This window comes from Pygocentrus nattereri, chromosome 8 (genome assembly GCF_015220715.1).
Source record: "Pygocentrus nattereri isolate fPygNat1 chromosome 8, fPygNat1.pri, whole genome shotgun sequence".
In the NCBI taxonomy this organism is placed as follows: domain Eukaryota; kingdom Metazoa; phylum Chordata; class Actinopteri; order Characiformes; family Serrasalmidae; genus Pygocentrus; species Pygocentrus nattereri.
Window position 1 is genome coordinate 4,067,267 of NC_051218.1, and position 21,779 is coordinate 4,089,045.

At 46.1% G+C, this 21,779-nt stretch overlaps 1 protein-coding gene across 1 annotated transcript in view; it reads right to left on the reverse strand.

The window, feature by feature from the left end:
- The window catches only part of znrf1 (zinc and ring finger 1), a 71,036-nt gene extending 56,715 nt beyond the window's left edge, over window positions 1-14,321 (reverse strand). Inside the window, exon 1 of the mRNA XM_037540555.1 lies at window positions 13,299-14,321. Coding sequence (XP_037396452.1) covers window positions 13,299-13,701 — 403 coding nt within the window. The 5' untranslated portion in view covers window positions 13,702-14,321. The remainder of the gene's footprint in view (window positions 1-13,298) is intronic.
- Between the last annotated feature and the right edge of the window lie 7,458 nt (window positions 14,322-21,779).

A 21,779-nucleotide genomic window follows, 5' to 3' on the forward strand; every position in this document is an offset into this window, starting at 1 on the left:
TCTCTCTCTCGCGAGTGCAGTGTCTGTGGGGGAGGCTGGCTGGTTTGCAAGCGTGCATCTTGAAAACAGCCGTGACAAGCGACGAGGTTGTCACAGCAACAACCGTCCTCATTCAGTCCTGCAGTGCAGCGCACACACATGTGTGTGTGTGTGCGTGTGTGTGCACGCACGCACACGTGTGTGTGTGCGCGTGTGTCATGCGTGTCTCCTCGACTGCTCGTCTGTATTTTTGTTTACAGCAGATTGTCTGGTCAGTACGGAGCAGCGATACGTTTCTGTTCAGATTGGACACCGTTTTTGACACTGGGGTCAAAGTTACATTCAATGTCTAATATTTAATACGAGGAGCTTCCAAGTAGCGCAGCAGTCAAAGCACTGGCCACTTTGCTGGGAGATCATGAGTTCAATCGTTGGCGAAACCACACTTCACTCATGTTATATGTGATGAGCTGATTCACGAGCGATCCTTACCTGTATGCCCTGTTGTGTGTCCTGTTATGCATAATTTTGACTGTAATGCTTTTATGTGGTGTTTATTTTATGCAGATTTGTTTATGTATCCTGCTACATGTGCAAGTTATTATGATGTATGATTGTGCATGACCTCATGCTTTATTATAGGTGTAAATTTTGTATTAAGCTATTTTAGGGTGATTCTTAACATCTGGCCAGGCACATGGACGTAAAGGAGCCTTTTCAGCCTACTCTGGCTCATTCACACTCAAAGCTGTTTTTTTATGGGCATCGTCTCTGGCAAATAAATAAACAAGCAAATAAATAATCTGTGGACTGGAGGCCAATCGATCGTAATTACCCTCTCTCTCTCTGTCTCTCTCTCTCTCTCTCTCTGGGTGAGCAGAATGGTCCTCTCTCTCCTCCCATCACTCAATGTGATGCCTGCCGATCCAGGGATCTGCTGTACAACAGAATTGGCAGTTAGTGCTCTCCTCCAAGCGTGTTGAGCTGTCCGATGACATTCCTAGCATCTGCAAGCCTTCATCCTCACAGCTTGGTAGCATTGTGTGACAGGTGGAGACTTAACTAGCAGGTGTGAATTGATATTATATTCCAGTTGTGGATCAGTGACTGTACAACGAGACAACATTACATCACCACATAGAATAGAGTGCGCTGTCTACACAACTCACGATCTAAGCGCTGGTCCTATCATCAGGAGATCACGAGCTCAATCCCTGGTGATACTACAGCCATCCCTGGCTGGGTGTCCGAGAGAGCACGATTGGCCTCACACTCTCCGGGTGGGTAGGATGGCACCCCCATCTTCCCCCGTCACCCAGCACAGTGCAGCCGTATCTAGGCTAACTACTCTAGCTGAAGATATTTCTCTGTTCTCAATGTCTCGATGTTCTCAAGCTGATGCTGGCACCTCATCCTCTAAGAAATCTAGTGAAGAAGCCCATAAGTTGTTGCTGTGTACCACTGCACTGGTTAGCTCAAGCGTTACCCTGCGTTCACACCAGCAGCAACTTTTCGCTTCATTGCCGCCCAAACGGCTGGTCGCTCATCTCCAGTGGGTGTTTCTGAAATCCAGCAGACTTTGGTTGTCATGGTTTTAATGACAAATCAGACTCATTCCCACTACGAATAAACATCCTGGTGGCAAATCGCTTGTGTGCTTATTTTAATTTAATGTAGTCACTTTGTGAGGAATACAGTGCTTGGACCTGCACCGTCATTCCATTTCTAGTAGGAACAATTATCTAGGAACCAAGAAAGGTAAAGGTAAAGATAAAGCGTGTACTGCGCTACTCAACGCTCGGTTAATATTAGTAATCGCCACGTCACTTCGCTCCTTACGCATGAAGTTAAACTCCGCTCAACTCTGTCTCGTCGCTGACTCCGCCCACTTTCCATCGCCAAGTTTGTGCCACCTCCTGTCGGCGGAAATCGCCAGCTCTCGTAGAAAACGAATGACCTCCGGCCGCCTTGTGGTGCCGCCTCATTGCCGGTGTGAATGCCGGGTCAGTGTGAGGTCATTAGTTCATCTGAAATAGAGCCTCTCTATTTAAGCCTTAGCAGATGTGAGAACCTACCAGACAGTGGTCATTTTTCCCTGGGGTATTTCTGAATATTGAAACATGCTGGTACCAATTTACTGTGTCTGTGTATTCACTTATCACTAAGAACTACAACGATACGACCAGCCTCTTTTTCCACCTTATTTGCCAGTTTTCGTTCATTCTTATGGGCTCTGAACTATCAAAATAAGGCCGAACGCACATCTGTAACACACGGCACTACACCAGTGTCTAGTCAGTAGATTGTACTGTGTGCATGTGTAGCTCTGCATAAATATCTTACACATTGTGATGAGCTAAGGGGAAGTGAGGAGGGAGCAGCGCAGAGAGAGAGAGAGAGAGAGAGAGAGAGAGAGAGAGAAGCGAAAGGAAAGCAGAAATAAATAGAGAGTGACCTATATTCTTGAATCCCGCAGCCAGACAGATCGGAGCAGATGTTTCGCAATCCCATCACTCCTAAAAAACTCTAAGTCAAAAAAAGAAAAAAAAACTGGAACGCTCTGTGAGACGGCTAATGCTGCCAGGACCTACGTTTGAGCTCCTATTAGGAGGCCTGAGGTCATGCCATTGTGTTTTCTGAGCCCAGACGCAGCGACCCAGACAAAAGGGGAAGCGACAGAGCACTTGTGTGAGTGAGTGATTACTTACTGTCCTGATGCGTGAGTGATTACTCTGGCCTACCGCAGGAGAGTAATTAAAAAGACTGGCTGGTAACGGAGCGATTACTTCTGTCTTTATTGTGCCCGTGAGCCCTCGCTAACACACACACAGGTGACTCAGTGCCTGAGTGCCTGAGCCAGACGTTAACAGGATTACGGCAGACCTTCTCTGAACGGGACACACAGGACGAGGCGACGCTGAAAGCCGTCCAAAAAATTTGAGACCACTGCTTTTAATGAAGGTGCACACACCAGTGCCTCCGTCCTTGAGTCTTCAGCCGGTATCTCTCACTTTTGGCCCCATCATGCCGCGTCAAACCTCCATCGCTGTGGTCTCTTCTTTTTTTGGTGCAACAAAACAACAAAAGCCAAACTGCCCCCAACGCTGTGACAGCATGAAATACACAGATCAGGCGTAACGTTATGACCACCTCCTTGTTTCTGCGCTCATTGTCCACTTTATCAGCTCCACTTACTGTATAGCTGCACTCTGTAGTTCTACAGTTACAGACTGGAGTCCATCTGTTTCTCTGACCCTTTCTTCAGTGGTCAGGACCCCCATGAACCCTCACAGAACAGGCACTGTTTGGGTGGTGGATCAATCTCAGCAGTAACACTGACGTGGTGGTGGTGTGTTAGTGTGTGTTGTGCTGGTCTGAGTGGATCAGACACAGCAGTGCTGTTGGAGTTTTTAAACACTGTGTCCACTCACTGTCCACTCTATTAGACACTCCTAACTCATTGGTCCACCTTGTAGATGTAAAGTCAGGGACGACAGCTCATCTGCTGCTGCACAGTTTGTGTTGATCATCCTCTAGTCCTTCATCAGTGGTCACAGGACGCTGTTGGCTGGATAATTTTGGTGACACTGAGGTGTTTGAAAACTCCAGCAGCACTGCTGTGTCTGATCCACTCAGACCAGCACAACATACACTAACGCACCACCAGTGTAAGGGGTCCTGACCCCTGAAGAACAGGGTAACAGAGTATCAGAGAAACAGATGGACTACAGTCTGTAACTGTAGAACTACAGAGTGCAGCTATACAGTCAGTGGAGCTGATAAAGTGGACAACAAGCGCAGAAACAAGGAGATGGTCATGCTGTTGTGCCTGACCGGTGTGTAAACACACCAAGACAGAAATCAAGCCATACAGAAAGGCACACACAGATAAAGAAAGAGAGCAGAGCAATCTCTGAGTGTCCAACCTGTATCAGAGATCAGTGTCTACACTTGTTCTAATACCTGGAACACCAGAAGAACCTGCCTGTGTCTCCGTTAAACACGCTAAACACACTCCTCGCTGCTCCAGCCCTCCGGGTCAAGAGCAGACAAGTCAAGGACATTCCCCTCTCGCGAGCTCCCCAGTGCTGTAAGGCAGTAAGCTTTAGCTTGTTTAGTGTTCGGGTGTGTTGATGTGTTTTCTTCTCAGTATTAGTGTCCCTGCTGGGGTCAGCATTGCCGGCTGCCTGGTGCTCACGGCCACAACATTTCAGACCCTGACCACTAAAAATGCAGAACATGTGACCCAAGTGGCCACTTCCTCTGGACTCTATGTTTCAATGTGCAGTAAGTGGAGCTGATAAAATGGACAATGAGCGTAGAAACAAGGAGGTGGTCAGATTGTTATGCCTGACCAGTGTATCTATCGAGAACTCTGGAGAGCTCATGAAAGGGAAAAACAGACGAGACTGATGTCTGTGACCATTGATCACTGTTATGAGGAGAAGAGCGTTGACTACAATGCTCTGAGAGGTCATTTCATTCTTCACTTTAACTAAGCCTCAGCTCTTAGCAGCCCGAGTAACTGAGTAAGCCTTCCTACTCCCGCATTAAGTATGATCAATAACGCCTTCGATCAAAGGAAACGCCGCTAACGCTTGGCTTTTAACCAGGTGTAATTACTCATCATTTCATCTGAAGTGGCAGACCTGAAGCATATCCCTCAAGGACACAGCCCAAGGAGGCTGAAGAGGAGGAAGGCCGAATAATAGGCGCGGGAAGGAAAATCCAGCCCTCGGCATAAGTCATGTCGAGGGCCCTGTGATATATTGAGGAGATTATCTCAGTTTTACCAAGCATGGTCAGCAGTACGATGCTGTTTACATTACGGCTGACGCAGGGAATGGCCAGACACGGCGCAGACGAAACCCAGTAACACACAACATTGTGAAATATCACGCGTTGGGCAACAAGCTTGCTTGTACTGGTTTGGCCTCCATGTACAAATGGCCAATTAAGGACTTAAGAACGCTACTGAATCCTGAAGTGAGCCAGTCATACTGACATCATCAAAAACATCAATGAAACTGCACTAAGCATTCCCGGCTTATCGGTCACACAAATGAATCAGTTCTAACGAGGCTGAGTGGTGGCGTCACCAGAGCGGCGCGAAACTCGTGAGGGAGCTGGAGAGAGAAAATGGAGCCGATTGCTTTTTCATTTCTTCACGGAAACGGAGGAGATGTTCCTGTGCAGTACGATAAACTACATACATACAAATACTACAAAATAAAATTTGATATATGGACAATATACGAAATCTGGACGAATGCTTTAGTTAATCAGTCACTTCACACTTTATAAGGCAACGAAGACGAATTCAAGTACGTGGACAACTTATATTATGGAATAAGCTCAGCTCCAACTTCCTTTCCCACTGTTTCGTGGTGCTGTTTTTATTCTCCTGAGAACTGGGGGTAACCAAAGGCCTAGGAGGATACATCTGATGTGTCCTTGAACGTAGGCTGCATTTCTAGGTTGTATACAAAGGGTCCTTCGCTTTGCAACGGCCTGCTGTTACGTGGCAGCCTAGACTTTGGAAACGCAGCTCACATTGCCAGGATTCTCCCAACAAAACCTCAAATGATCGGAATACAAGGGTTTAATAATAATAACAACAGCAAAATATATCCAGACCCGACCTTAAGCAGGAGAATAGCATTTTATAACACACACAAAACTTGTGTGAAAGATGTTTTCCTGAGTCTGACATCATTTTAAAGCTATTAAAAACACAAGCACTGCTCACTGCTGCTCATCTCGCTCTGAATGGACTCACGTGATGCTGGTTGTCGTGGTAACGTCTACACTAAGTGGTTCTCAACGCATGCACGTGATTTTGGATTGGATTACTTGTAGTGAGCATGTAAACGAAGATTTTCCATCAGATTGTTGAGTAGAGTGAGAATATAAACACCTCAGTCTTGTATCTGTAATCAGAATGTTTTCAGTCGGATTGGCTAAAATCTTTGCATGTAAACACAGACACTGTCTACTGGGAAACATAATGACATGAATGGTTGGACCTTAGCCCTGCGATGGACTGGCGACCTGTCCAGGGTGTATCCTGCCTTCCGCCCGAAGACTGCTGGGATAGGCTCCAGCACCCCCCGCGACCCTGATGGAGAAGCGGCTTAGAAAATGGATGGATGGATGGATGGATGGATGGATGGATGGATGGATGGTTGGACCTTACTTTTCCTCTATCTTCACCATATTTTTCATGTGACCACTATGTTTCGCAATTATGGATGCTGTCTGTGGCTGTCAGTCCAGCAACGTTACATGCATAAAAAGCACAGGACGTGCGGCAGCATGATGGTGGCTCAACATTGTGATGTCTCACCCATCGACGACACACAACGGCATCATCTACAGGGCCAATCCTATTAGCTGTCACTGGGTCAGGACCCCTCTTGTCATTTGGGGTGGGACCCTCAAGGCTCCATCTCAGCACCTTTAGTCAGGAATCATATCTGAACCATAATCCACTGAAATGATCTGTTCTAAGCTGTACTGACTCCATACACCCCGCCTCGCCTCCAGGCTTTTACTCTACTGTTCTGTTTTAAAACATTTGGTTATGAAAAGGAACAAATACCAACTTTTCACCTGTAAAAACTGATTTAAGCTCCACAATCAGACCTTAAAACCACTGCAGAAGGGAACTTTTCCTCTGTTTGTACCTTGATGAACGATAAATGTACCTGCACAGCACCTTTACTGCTAACAGCGTACTTTAACAGTTGCCTTCAATGAAAAAGAAAAGACATTTAAACCGTTAATTGCAATTATTTCTATGACAATTACTCGTCAGCTGGAATTTCATGAACGTAAAGGCCTTGGTGAGAATACGGGACAGACGTTCACACACACCAATCGTTAAAGCACTCCTGGAGTATGAGATTCAAACAATATCACACATCAGATTTTTCAGCTCCTTAAAATCAAAATGAGCACCAGCCACAAAACGTTCATATCAGTCGAGCATCACCAGACACACCGATGAGATGCATGCAGCTCGCTCGGCACACTGCTGTAAAGCATCCTGATCAGGCCTGTGTAGTGTAGATATCTAGATTCTTCCTGGTGATGTCCAGCTCATCCAGCTCAATTGAACAAAGCATCTCACAAGATGCAAAGCGGAGCGTGTTTGACCCCGAACGGCCGAAGAGAGACCGAAAACAGCGGCGCTCGTCTCGTCTATACAGCTAAAAAGCTTAAGTGATAAGAAATAATTACACTGCTGTCTAAGAAGCTGCCTGGATTAGGGCAGGTGTCTGGGAGGAACCTGAAGAGGCATTTCCACGATGCACAATTTGTACGATATTCTGTTTTCCTCAGCTTTGTGAACCGGTCAGAAATACGGAAACGAAAGAGCAGCGGCACAATCAAGAAACGCTCCATTGCGTCATCTTACTTTAATGTAATTTCAATGTATTATGGTACTTTTCTTCATAACAAGCATATGATGTCTCTAGCTCAGTATCTGGCTGGCTAAATGTCCCGTTCCACCTTTAATCACCTCAGGCATCACAACTGCTGCACCATTTAAGGTGGAACAGGAAAATTCAAGAAGCTGGTGAATATCTGGCTTCAGCTTCATATCACTGAAGAACGTCACGGTCTGACACTCAGTTAAAGGGATAAGTGATAATAAATAAACACACTAGTGTCTAAGAGTTCAGATCAGATGCTTCTGAAGAAAGGAAGCGTTCTGATTAAGCCTCTACGGTGGGCAGGGTGGGGCGCCACACCTCCAAAAGCAGTGGGGCAAAATTTATTGTTTAAGTCCTGTTCGGCTTTTCCTGTTCCACCTTAAAACGGTTACATTTACATTCTGGTTACATTTACATTCTGGCGCTCCAGGCGTCAGAACTGCTGGACTATTTAAGGTGGAATGGAGTATTTAGCTATCTAGCTACCGGAGCTTCAGCACTGCAAGTGATTTTTAATGGTTGTTATGAAGAAAAGGACCATAATACATAGAAGTGACATTAAACTCAGACAGTACAATTGTTATCGTAACTTTTAATAGCAAAGATACTCACAGTTGCGGGTTTCTTTGGTCGCTTGCGAAGCCATTTGGCCAGTTTTTCTTTTTTTCTCATAACGTTTGGCCTCTGAAAAACCTTGGTTAGGAGGGCCATGTAGCCCGAACACTTCGCCCTACCCCTCTATCTCAGCAAGACTCAGGCCACCCCACACCTAGACGTGCACAAAACAGAGGGCCAAGGGCTCAGTGGTAGGAGCAGGGGGTGAAACGGGACTGGGCCTAAAACTACCTTTCATGTCATGCTAATAATATCTCTATAAACCTTTTCACGAACGGTGTCAGTGTTTGTTTTGACCCTGCGCTTCACTGGGTTTAGCCTCAGGCAGCCAACTCTGCTAGAACATCAGGTTGCTTTCATACCCAGTTCATTTTCTAAAGTCCACACCAGAGTTTGGGTTTTTTTGAGTGCTGTATCTTCTTCATTTGGTTGCACTGGATTTACACTGCAGAGGCTTAACTGGATTAAATGACATATTCTGGCGTTTATTGGTCAGAACATTCGCAAGGATACATGCGCTCTGTTCCTCTCACATTAGCCACCATGAAAATAGAGAAACAGAAGCGCTTAATGTCCAGACCAGGGGTCGGCAACATGCGGCTCCTTTACTGTCCTGTTGTGGCTCCACAGCTGAATTAGATGTATAGGCAAAAATAAAATAATCCTCCTTTACAGTAAAATGAAGCTCTGCTGATTGTTCAACACAGTGTAACAGTAAATGGTCTTAAACGCTGGAGTTAATGTAGAACTGCTGATTCACCCTTTAACCCCGAAGATCAGCGCAGACGGCTGGTCACCATAGCAACACAGACAACAATCTCTCCCAGCTAGTAGCCAACTAAATGACAAAGAGAGAGATTTAAGACGAACATCGATAATTTGGAGACAAATGGACTTATTAGTGTTTATAATCACTCCAGCTGGGTTCCTGATACGTTTCATCCTCAACAAGAAACTGACAAACACTGAAAAGTCACGAAGCTGAAGACTTGTTCAACCATTGAAGCACTATCTTTTTTAGGAGTGTATATAGAGCTCATGTCTTAAACAGAACCATTGCTTTTACTAAGGAACCCTTGAAGCACCATTTTAAAGTGTGTGTATATAGAACTCACGGTTCTAAATAGAACCATTGCCTTTATTAAAGAACCCTTGACACACCATTTTTAAGTGTGTATATAAAACTGTTCTAAATAGAACCACTGCCTTTATTAAAGAACCCCTGAAGCACCATTTTTAAATGTGTATACAGAACCCATGGTTCTCAGTAGAACAATTGCCTTTACTAAAGAACCCTTAAAGAGCTTTTAAGTGTCTGCTGCAGCTCCTCTCACTGAGCACCAATGTTCCGCCTCCCAGCTGAAACGGGGATTTTGATTGGCTCTGCCACGGAGTCTGACTGAGTCTAGATGTTTGTGTTCTGTGCAGAGTGAGGAGGGTGGAGGTTCTTCTCGTGATGTAAGCGATCTGAACTCAATCAGAAAGCGGTGGGTCAAACGCCCCCCTCGCCCGTGTATTCCCGGCGGCCCTGACAGTGTGGATCTTTAATCATTAGCTCAAATGCGTCTTCTACATCAAGGAAGCAGGTTACAGGATGGAAATGTAAGCATGTTCAACAGAACAGCTGAAGGCAAACCACCAACAAGGGTGTCATGACCTTATAGATACAATTAAAGGGTAGGTGATAAGAGATAATTACGGCGTTGTCTGATTAGACCGGCCTAACGTGTGTAAGCTTGGACAGATAAGGTCAGGTCTGTAATAATCTGACATTGAAGTAAATTACTGTAAAGGGTGCGTGTCCTATATTTATCTTATATTTTAGGAAATTTGGGATATTTGTGTGGTTTTTATATATCTGTTTGTCGTAATTAATTTGTACATGACCATTTTCCAACCTTAGTCTATGCCTTGGAGTTAAAAAGACTGTTTTAGTTACCATGTCTATAAGACAGATACATGTATATGGTTGTCCTGTATATAGCTGCCCTGTATATGGCCGTCATGCATATAACCACCCTGTATATGGCTGTTATGTATATAGCTGTCATGTATGTGGCTGCCCTGTATATGGCTGTCCTGTATATGGCTGTCCTGTATATGGCTGTCCTGTATATGGCTGCCCTGTATATGGCTGCCCTGTATATAGCCGCCCTGTATATGGCTGTTATGTATATAGCTGCCCTGTATATGGCCGTCATACATATAACCACCCTGTATATGGCTGTTATGTATATAGCTGCCCTGTATATGGCCGTCATACATATAACCACCCTGTATATGGCTGCCCTGTATATGGCCGTCATGCATATAACCACCCTGTATATGGCTGTCATGTATATGGCTGTCCTGTATATGGCTGTCATGTATATGGCCATTATGTATATGGCTGTCATGTATATGGCAATTATGTATATGGCTGTCGTGTATATGGCTGTCCTGTCTATGGCTGTCATGTATATGGCCATTATGTATATGGCTGTCATGTATATGGCTGTCCTGTATATGGCTGTCATGTATATAGCTGCCCTGTATATGGCCGTCATACATATAACCACCCTGTATATGGCTGCCCTGTATATGGCCGTCATGCATATAACCACCCTGTATATGGCTGTCATGTATATGGCTGTCCTGTATATGGCTGTCATGTATATGGCCATTATGTATATGGCTGTCGTGTATATAGCTGTCGTGTATATGGCTGTCCTGTATATGGCTGTCATGTATATGGCCTTTATGTATATGGCTGTCATGTATATGGCTGTCCTGTCTATGGCTGTCATGTATATGGCCATTATGTATATGGCTGTCATGTATATAGCCACCCTGTATATAGCTGCCCTGTATACGGCCATTATGTATATGGCTGTCATGTATATGGCTGTCCTGTATATGGCTGTGCTGTACATGGCTGTCATGTATATGGCAGCCCTGTATATGGCTGCCCTGTATATGGCTGTTATGTATATAGCCACCCTGTATATAGCTGCCCTGTATACGGCCATTATGTGTATGGCTGTCATGTATATGGTTGCCCTGTATATGGCCGTTATGTATATGGCTGCCCTGTATACAGCTGTCATTTCTATGGCTGTCCTGTATATGGCTGTCCTGTATATGGCTGCCCTGTATATAGCCACCCTGTATATGGCTGTTATGTATATAGCTGCCCTGTATATGGCTGTCCAGTATATAGCCACCCTGTATATGGCCATCATGTATATGGCTGTCATGTATATAGCCACCCTGTATATGGCTGCCCTGTATATGGCTGTCCTGTATATGGCTGTCCTGTATATGGCTGCCCTGTATATGGCTGTCATGTATATGGCTGCCTTGTATATGGCTGCCCTGTATATGGCTGTCCTGTATAAGGCTGCCTTGTGTATGGCTGTCCTCTATATGGCTGCCCAGTATATGGCTGCCCTGTACATGGCTGTCATGTACATGGCTGTCATGTATATGGCTGCCTTGTATATGGCTGTCCTCTATATGGCTGCCCTGTATATGGCTGTCATGTACATGGCTGTCCTGTGTATGGCTGCCCTGTATATGGCTGTCCGGTATATGGCTGTCCTGTATAAGGCTGTCCTGTATATGGCTGCCCTGTGTATGGCTGTCATGTATATGGCTGTCCTGTATATGGCTGCCCTGTATATGGCTGCCCTGTATATGGCTGTCTTGTATATGGCTGCCCTGTATAAGGCTGCCCTGTATATGGCTGTCATGTATATGGCTGCCTTGTATATGGCTGTCCTCTATATGGCTGCCCTGTGTATGGCTGTCCTGTATAAGGCTGTCCTGTATATGGCTGCCCTGTACATGGCTGTCATGTATATAGCCACCCTGGCTATATTTTAACTTCAGCATGAATAGGCGGGGCTAAACTGCTGCATATATGGGGATATGTATATGTCTTGCTTTTTGTGACATCACACACACTATGGCCTTCGAAATGGCCCGTTTTTTTAAGCTTAGTTTCAATATGCAGACCACAGGGACCATAAAAGTGAGCTTCATTAAGCTCTTTTAATTCAAATAAGTGAGGACACTTTGACTTTCCATGATATGAACAGTGTGGATCCGGACCATCTTACTGTGCCCTCCATGCCCAAGGCCAGCACCCCACCCTGATGCCCCCTACACCAGCACTACCAATCAAGATCGTTAATCCCCCAGACTCCACAAAAGGCCCCTGTAGTCTCTTAAGAAGATCAGCAAGGAGACACACGACGCTGCTTCGTCACTGGACAGCCGAACCGCCTCCCTCACCTGCTGCTCCAACCTGGTCCGTCTGGATGGACGGAGATGAAGAAGGAAAACATCTGACTTGCTTCCCTCTCCGGAGGCCTCATTTGAGTTTTTGATAATGAGCACACTGGGGGGCACAGGGAGGGAGGGGGTAGGCCAGGACCGGTGTGTCGTCAGCATGCTGCGGCTCGAGCCACTGCACGAGGCCCGGTTTGTCACACACACACACACATTGTCGCCTGAGGTAAGCGGATGATAAGCATCCCCCACCTCCCCAATAATCACACAACAATTGTCTCACCTAGATTATGTCTGGCTTATTAACGTCATTCCTCTCCTCTAAAGGGGGGCTGCGGGGATTTTGCTCGGTTCGGTCCGGCTCGGTCAAATCCCTCTCTCTCACCAACCCGCCCTGCGCACCACAGACATCAGTGACGATTCAGTTCGATTCGGTTTGGGCGAACCGATTCTTTTGCGCTGTCTGTTCTAATGAATCGAACGTCTGCAAATCAAGTCAACTTCATCCTGATCGTCTGCCTACAAAACGGCTTTCTAACCAACAAATCACCAACACTCACAAAAGAGGAAAAGCAGCTAACTACAGCAGGAACTGAAAGAAAGCTATCCTTGTTATTTTTCATGTATGTCAGGCTGTAAACACTATTAGAAGTCGTCAGCCTAACGAAGCTTAAGTCTGCTTCTTATTCGATTTTTTCCCGGTCCACCTTAAATGGCCACAGACGCCAGAATGTAACTGCTGCACCATTTAAGGTGGAACATGGACATATCGAAACTTCGGCCTCGTGTCAGGCTACGAGACGGACGCAAACGTTTGCGTAGACGCCACACAAAGTAGTCCGATTCAGTTACCGATTCACTAAAACAGAACCGATTCGCAGACATGGCTCTGCGTCCAGGGCTCGCACGTGCAAAACGGGGCAAGAACACAGAACATGATGCACTCTTAGCACCCCCACCCAGCCCACCCACACCTCGTTATCCGGGACTCACCGCTATGTGCGCTGAACCACCGGGGAGCGATGTGCAGGGGTAAAGCGTCCGCCAGAGAGGCGCGGGAGCCCAGGTACAGCACGCCGTCCGTGTGGTGCCCAGCGCCGGTTGTGTCCTGGTAGCCGTTTCCGTGAGCCGAATCCGAGCCCGATCCGCCTCCGGCCCGCTCCGAGTCCGTGGTCGCGCCCCGCGCTGTGTAAAAGCCGAAGGGCACCGCGGCGTTGTGGTCGATGCCCATGCCGGCCACGGAGCTCACCGAGCGGCTGCGGAGCCCCATAGTGCCGCCGCCGGCTCCGGCTCGGTAGTGGCCGAAGTGGGCCGAAGGCGGCACCGCGCTGTCGTCCGTCGACACTCCGGGAAAGGCTCCCCGGGGCCGCCCCGCCGTGCTCTGTTTGCCCCCCATCCAAACTGGCCGTGGGTAGCTAGATGATGTTGGTAGGTGGGTAGGTGGGTAGGTGGGGGAGAAAAAACAACAAATGAAAGTAAAATAAAAAAAACCCCACAGGTCGACTCCGCCGGTCTGACGTGATTCACAATAACAACAAAAGGCGGCTGGTTGTCAAGTCTGACTGAAGCAGCTGCTGCTGTGGCTATGAGACCCGCGAACCCATCTTCCAGCACGGATCATGGGCGACCTGAACGCCTCGGTTCACCTCCGCCGAGGGAAAAACAGGAGCAGAAGGCCTGAAATAACCCAAAATACACCAAAAAACCACAGCAGAACCCGGGAACGCCGCGCAGCACGTCTCCCCTCAGGCTGACAGGCGGGCGGGCGAACTGACAGGACACAATCACAACACACGATGACAGGCTAACAACGAATCGGCGGCGCGCTCGGACTTCAAATCTCTCCTCCTTCCTTCACATTTCAACGCGAAGAGTCTAAACCGAGAGCCATGGCATCTGTTGCTGGCCGTGAGTCCATCGGCGTTGTTCCCCCACGTCCCGCTTGTTCTCCGCCAGCGCGGAGATTCAGGTCACTGTGCGCCGCTCCTCCCTGCGCTCGCAGAGCCGTTAGGTTTTTTTCCCTCTCTACACCCGCATTCCGACAAGTCCCGCCTCCTGCGCCGCCGTTGGCCAGTCGCGTCCTGCCTCCTGCGTTGCGATTGGCTAGTAGTTTGGTTCTACTTGTTTTTGCGCTGTGATTGGTCGAATCGGCAGTTCGCACTCGCAGGCAGTCGGCGTCACCGTAGCAACCGCAGAGCACAGTGGAACTGGAGTAGCATCAGAACGTTGAAGCCGGTTTAAACTCTAACGGTCGCTCTGACTGGCAGCGCTAGCTTAGCTACCACTTTCACTTATCCAGAGGTTGTGGTCACTGGCTGAGGTGACCGTGGTCACTGGCTGAGGTGACCGTGGTCACTGGCTGAGGTGACCGTGGTCACTCTGGTTTAGACACATTGCCACTCAGCATGTTTAATCGTCTATAAACTGCAAGTCCAGTCTAATATGACTACTTCCAGTCGAGGAGGGAGGCGTTCTACACGTTTCTGTGCTCTGACCTGCCCTTTCTCGTCTCCTGCCAATGTTTAAAAATGATTAAATCAACTAAATATGAAAAGGGTTTAAACATTATTGCGTTCTCTAATGAGAACTACCTCTTAACTTGCTTACCTAGTTTGTGTTTATTTACCTTTCACTTTCCTTCTGTCAACAACAGTCACTAAACGTTGGTGCCGTGACCCAGGGGTGTAAAATTCAGGTCCAGAAAGTAAAACTCCTTCCCAGGTTTTTGTTCCAACGCCCTGGACAGCTCTGCTGGTGGTGCAATCTAACTAGTGAAGCCGGCCTGTTGGAACAAAATCCTGGGAAGGATTTTTAGTTTCTGGACCTGAATTTTACACCTCTGCAAATGGCAAATCTCTATACCCTACAATCAAACATCTGGAGCTCCAAAACTCTGGCCTGTTCACAAAACAGTGATGAGTGAAGTGCTCCCCTAATCACTACCAGAGGTGGACGAAGTACACAATTCATGTACTTGAGTTAAAGTAGAGACACCCAAGGTAAAATATTATTCCAGTAAAAGTAGAAGTTCCTCCCTTTAGACCTCCACTTGAGTAAAAGTACTAAAGTATTTCCCTTCAAATGTACTTAAGTATAAAGTAAAAGTACTAAAAGAGTAATTCTGGCTCTGATGTCCTGTTATCATTTTTATAACCAGACTGGCTTCATGAACTCATTTCAGGTGAAAGTCCTCCAGCGTCTCTCTTGTTAAACCAGTCTTTTAATAGAACGTCATTAATTAGTGACGCTGACGTCTATTAAAATGATCAGAAGCACAAAACACTGAAGGTAAACAGTTTCCATCAGGGAGAACCGAGTGGCTCTGAAATCACTTTTTACACACAAGCAAAGTTTCAGTTTCAGATTTATTTACAACTTAGTTCCAAGTTTAAGTTGAATAAAAACTGGCTTTAAACTCAGGATCACAGATGAGCTCCTTTACTATGTTGATCTGTAGGCGTCTGTTCATAAACATAAACCAGCCCAAACTCATTTACTATAAAATGAAATGGTGTTTGTAGAAATTCAGAAAAAAGCCGCGTCAGTCTCGACTGCATATGTGGACATATTTCTATATTGAGCTCTATTTACACAAAGTTAGGTTAGTTCATCATTTATGTTGAACAGACTCTCCCAAAGTTTTACGCTGCTGCGCTGAAGTTGAACCGCGTGCTGCACTGGGTCGGTCTGACCAACAGGTCAAAACCAGCTCTAAACAAAGTGACCGCTGGGCCCTGATTGGTGCTCTGGCTTTGCGCTTCTTTCGTTTTGACATGTGACGTTTTTATACACACAGAAACCGAAAGGAACGACAGATTTCTCTAAATGTAGGAGGAGAAAGTCGGATATTAGACTTTTAAATGTAGTGGAGTGAAAGGAAAAAGTCGCCCAGAATGGAAAAACGTAAAGTACAGATACACCAAAAATACTTAAGTACAGAAACTAATTACATTTACTCAGTTACTGTCCACCACTGATCACTACACCCTACATTCGAAAAGTAGGATCACAGCCTTTTTTCCACTGTACCGCATCAGCTTGACTCAACTTTTCTCGCCTTTTTTGGTTTTCCACAAGGCAAATATAGCACCTGGTACCAGGTACTGCTTTTGGTATCACCTCCATCAAGGGTCATCATCATCATCACTTTTATTTATGTAGCACCTTTCATATACTCAAGGACGCTTTATGATCAAAGAACATCCATCCATCCATGCATTTTCTAAACCACTTCTCCCTCAGGGTCGCGGGGGGATGCTGGAGCCTGTCCCAGTGGCCACCGGGCGGAAGGCAGGACACACCCTGGACAGGTCGCCAGTCCATCGCAGGGCAGACAGACAGACACAGACAGTCACTCACACACTCACACCCAGGGGCAATTTAGCATGCTCAATCGACCTGACTGCATGTCTTTGGACTGTGGGAGAAAACCGGAGAACCCGGAGGAAACCCATGCAGACACGGGGAGAACATGCACTCCACACAGAGAGGACCCCGGTCAATGATCAAAGAACATCAACACACTAAACAAAAGGACAGTCCAGGGAAACATTCAAGTATAAACGGAACAACGATCACACATTGAGAACAAGCTCATCTCTAACAGAGACCTGCATCCCGAATAGACTGTGGGAGAGTGTTCCATAACTTGGGAGCTACTACATTAAATGATCGACCACCCATAGCAGTCCATTTAAATCTAGGATCATGAAGAAGGCCTAGATTTTGTGACCTCAAAGTACGGGATGGGACATATAGATGAAGAAGCTCTGTCAGGTACTGAGGAGCCAGACTGTGCAGAGCTTTATATGCTGTGAGGAGAACTTTCTACTGAATTCGGAATGTAATGGGCAACCGGTGAAGACTCTGAAGGACAGGGGTGATGTGGTCATTCCAAGTGAGATGATCTGTGGCTGGTCAGGGAGAATTGCTAAACACATATGCTAACGCTAGGTTCCAGGTTAGCACACATACTTGCATTGTGGGTACCCCTCATCCACTAGCATGGCTACATTGCTTGTACGCTACTTATTGCAGCGCACTGTGGGACAATTTGAGTGCACTTGATCTCCTGCGCTATGTTTTTGGAGACTGCTATGGAGACTGCCCACGGTTTCAGACACAGGTTAGGTGAAGGCACGCATAAGACCAATAGGCAAGGAAGGGCCTCTAATATTTTTCATGTGTGCAAGGTTAACAGCCAGCCTATCTGTTATGTCGATATTACTTTAGTTATATGACTAATTACTATGAAAAAATAAATATATACACCTAAGTAAACTCCTCAGCCTAGGCCCACTGAGGTCCCTCCAGCCACGGCCCCCGCAGTTCCATCCAGCGAGCTGTGGCTCCCTGTTCAGCCATATCATGTAGGCCTAGCTTAGGGTATGTCATTATGCTCATTATTGCTGTGGGATGTTTAGCGTGAAGATTTAAATGATTCATCACTGCCCACATGGAATTGCTTAAACGGTTTCAGTCCTGTTTGCTGCGTCTGCCCCTCTTCACAGGATCCTTCTGCTTTCAGTAAGGCTATAACCAATATTTTGAAACACATGAAAGGGCCTGGGTTTGAGTCCCCGGACGGGCGACCACGGTCCTCTCTGTGTGGAGTCTGCATGTTCTCCCCGTGTCTGTGTGGGTTTCTTCCGGGTTCTCCTCCCACAGTCCAAAGACATGGAGTCAGGCCAATTGGACATGCTTGTTTGCCCCTTGGTGTGAATGTGTGAGTAAATGTGTCTGTCTGTCTGTCTGTCTGTCTGCCCTGCGACGGACTGGCGACCTGTCCAGGGTGTTTCCTGCCTTCTACCCAGTGACTGCTGGGATAGGCCCCAGCACTCCCAGAAGGAGAAGTAGCTTAGAAGAAATTTCCTTTACTTTTTTCATGATATGCGTCGTTGGGAATGGGCTTACCAGAACATGTACCAGACATATCAGAACCATATTATAATCAAAACCACTTTAGTGAGAAATGTGGTTTCCATTATACTTCAGATGTTATTATTATTATTATTAATTAATTAATTTATTTATTTTTAATTGTCACAAATGGATATAGCATTTCATACATTAACCTGAGGTTATATAGAGAAGGAATTTCCTGTAAATGTCTTGTTACCATGGAAAATATTTGGCTATTATTTTTATTTTCGTCCCATTTGGCTACTATTGTAAGCTTGTGTGTTTTGATGCTCCTAAAATGGCACATTTTTGTGCAGTGACATTAATGAATATTGATATTAAGCAACAACTTGCATATCTTTTATATATATATATATATATATATATATATATATATATATATATATATATATATATATATATATATATATACACTGCTCAAAGAAATAAAGGGAACACTTAAACAACACAATGTAACTCCAAGTAAATCAAACTTCTGTGAAATCAAACTGTCCACTTAGGAAACAACACTGACAATCAATTTCACAGCTGTTGTGTAAATGGAACAGACAACAGGTGGAAATTACTGGCAATTAGCAAGACACACTCAATAAAGGAGTGGTTCTGCAGGTGGGACCACAGACCACTTCTCAGTACCTTTCTGCTTTCTGACTGATGTTTTGGTCACTTTTGAATGTTGGTGGTTCTTTCACACTCGTGGTAGCATGAGACGGACTCTACAACCCACACAAGTGGCTCAGGTAGTGCAGCTCATCCAGGATGACACATCAATGCGAGCTGTGGCAAGAAGGTTTGCTGTGTCTGTCAGCGTAGTGTCCAGAGGCTGGAGGCGCTACCAGGAGACAGCCAGTACACCAGGAGACGTGGAGGAGGCCGTAGGAGGGCAACAACCCAGCAGCAGGACCGCTACCTCCACCTTTGTGCAAGGAGGAACAGGAGGAGCACTGCCAGAGCCCTGCAGAATGACCTCCAGCAGGCCACAAATGTGCATGTGTCTGCAGAAACGGTTAGAAACCGACTCCATGCGGATGGTATGAGGGCCTGAAGTCCACAGATGGGGGTTGTGCTCACAGCCCTACACCGTACAGGACGCTTGGCATTTGCCAGAGAACACCAGGATTGGCAAATTCGCCACTGGTGCCCTGTGATCTTTACAGATGAAAGAAGCTTCACACTGAGCACATGTGACAGACGTGACAGAGTCTGGAGACGCTGTGGAGAGCGATCTGCTGCCTGCAACATCCTTCAGCATGACCGGTTTGGCAGTGGGTCAGTAACGGTGTGGGGTGGCATTTCTTTGGAGGGCCGCACTGCCCTCCATGTGCTCGCCAGAGGTAGCCTGACTGCCATTATGTACCGAGATGAGATCCTCAGACCCCTTGTGAGACCATATGCTGATGCAGTCGGCCCTGGGTTCCTCCTAATGCAGGACAATGCTAGACCTCATGTGGCTGGAGTGTGTCAGCAGTTCCTGCAAGATGAAGGCATTGAAGCTATGGACTGGCCCGCCCGTTCCCCAGACCTGAATCCGATTGAGCACATCTGGGACATCATGTCTCGCTCCATCCACCAACGCCACGTTGCACCACAGACTGTCCAGGAGTTGGCGGATGCTTTAGTCCAGGTCTGGGAAGAGATACCTCAGGAGACCATCCGCCACCTCATCAGGAGCATGCCCAGGCGTTGTAGGGAGGTCATACAGGCACGTGGAGGCCACACACAATACTGAGCCTCATTTTGACTTGTTTTAAGGACATTACATCAAAGTTGGATCAGCCTGTCGTGTGTTTTTCCACTTTAATTTTGTGTGTGACTCCAAATCCAGGCCTCCACTGGTTAATAAATTTGATTTCCATTGATGAGGTTTGTGTGATTTTGTTGTCCGCACATTCAACTTTATACAGAACAAAGTATTCAATGAGAATATTTCATTCATTCAGATCTAGGATGTGTTATTTCAGTGTTCCCTTTATTTTTTTGAGCAGTATATATATATATATATATATAATAATGTAGAAATGGTGTTAACTTTCACACTATGTATGAAACAGGACTTGTATGTATATAAGGGGGCGTGTTTTCCGGAAAACAGGTGGGAATAAAAATCGCTAGGCTGCCGCTGGGAGACAATGGAGGCGCTCTGTGCGCATGCGCGGATTAGCAGTAGTAGCTGTGCAGAGCTGCAGCTATCTCTCATTTATCTCCAAAAAACAGTCCGTTTCAGACAGAGAGCTTCGTCATTTCCTCCATGCACGACCAATAAAGCACATTCGCGGCTAAAACGGCTCCTTTCTGCACCAACAGTGTTCATAAAGACAGAGTCTGGTCTAATGAAGTCAACACTGAGCCAGCACGTGATATCCATGCCTGTGTGGCCTCACTAGATCACTAAACCCAGGCCTCTTATAACCTGGAAGAGCATTATTTCATACACACACACACACACACACACACACACACACACACACACACACACACACACACACACACAAAGAGCAGATGTGCCCCCATCAGACATGCACATTATAAGGTAATGCATTATTTAGCATCAGTGCTAATTAATGTCACAACCTAGAATCTTACAGAGCACTGAAATAGAGCCGCAATCAAAGCACATATCCGGAATTAATACCGGACATATCCGGAATTCATTGCTGAAGCCTTGACCAATTAGACACTGTGAAAGTTAAAGCAGGACCTGATTTAAGTCCCTGCTTTCTGTCCTCACTAGGTGCTGGTGCTGCTTGCACTCTGACTCATGTAGGCCACTGCACCCTGTGGTTTGTCTGTAATGTCACTGCTTTGCATGATAGATTGTGGTCACAAGCGTTGGGCCATAGGACTATGTGACTAACATGTGACTGTATTGAAACCTAGATAAAGGTGTTTTGACCAGTCAGAGCAGCCAGAATAGATCAGACACTTAAAAATGACGCTTCTTCAAAGGTTCTTCTGTAAAGGCTGTGGCTTTATTTAGAACCAGGAGCCCTGTGTGGGACCTCTTGCATGCTTAAATGGGTCTTCGCTCCTTTGCATGGTGAAATGGTGCTTCAGATTGATGGAGAATGTGTTGTATATGGTTCTACAGAGAACCTTTTTGAAAATGCTTTTTCAGTTTTTGACATGATTAAAAATGCGTGTTGTCCCTTATATTGTGGTTTAAGTTTTAAGATGAATGGAATAAAAGAAACGGCCCAAAAGTACTTGGAAAGATGTCTGGTTCTATTGACTTACATTGAAAGTAAAATATGTTTTTTCCTTCTCCTGTAAAGTTATATATACAGCGATACATATACATGTATATATATATAAAACAGTATGACCACCTCCTTGTTTCCACACTCATTGTCCATCTTATCAGCTCCACTTACTGTATAGCTTTGTAGTTCTACAGTTACAGACTGTAGTCCATCTGTTTCTCTGATACTCTGTTACCCTGTTCTTCAGTGGTCAGGACCCCCATGGACCCTCACAGAGCAGGTACTATTTGGGGGGTGGATCATTCTCAGCACTGCAGTAACACTGATGTGGTGGTGGTGTGTTAGCGTGTGT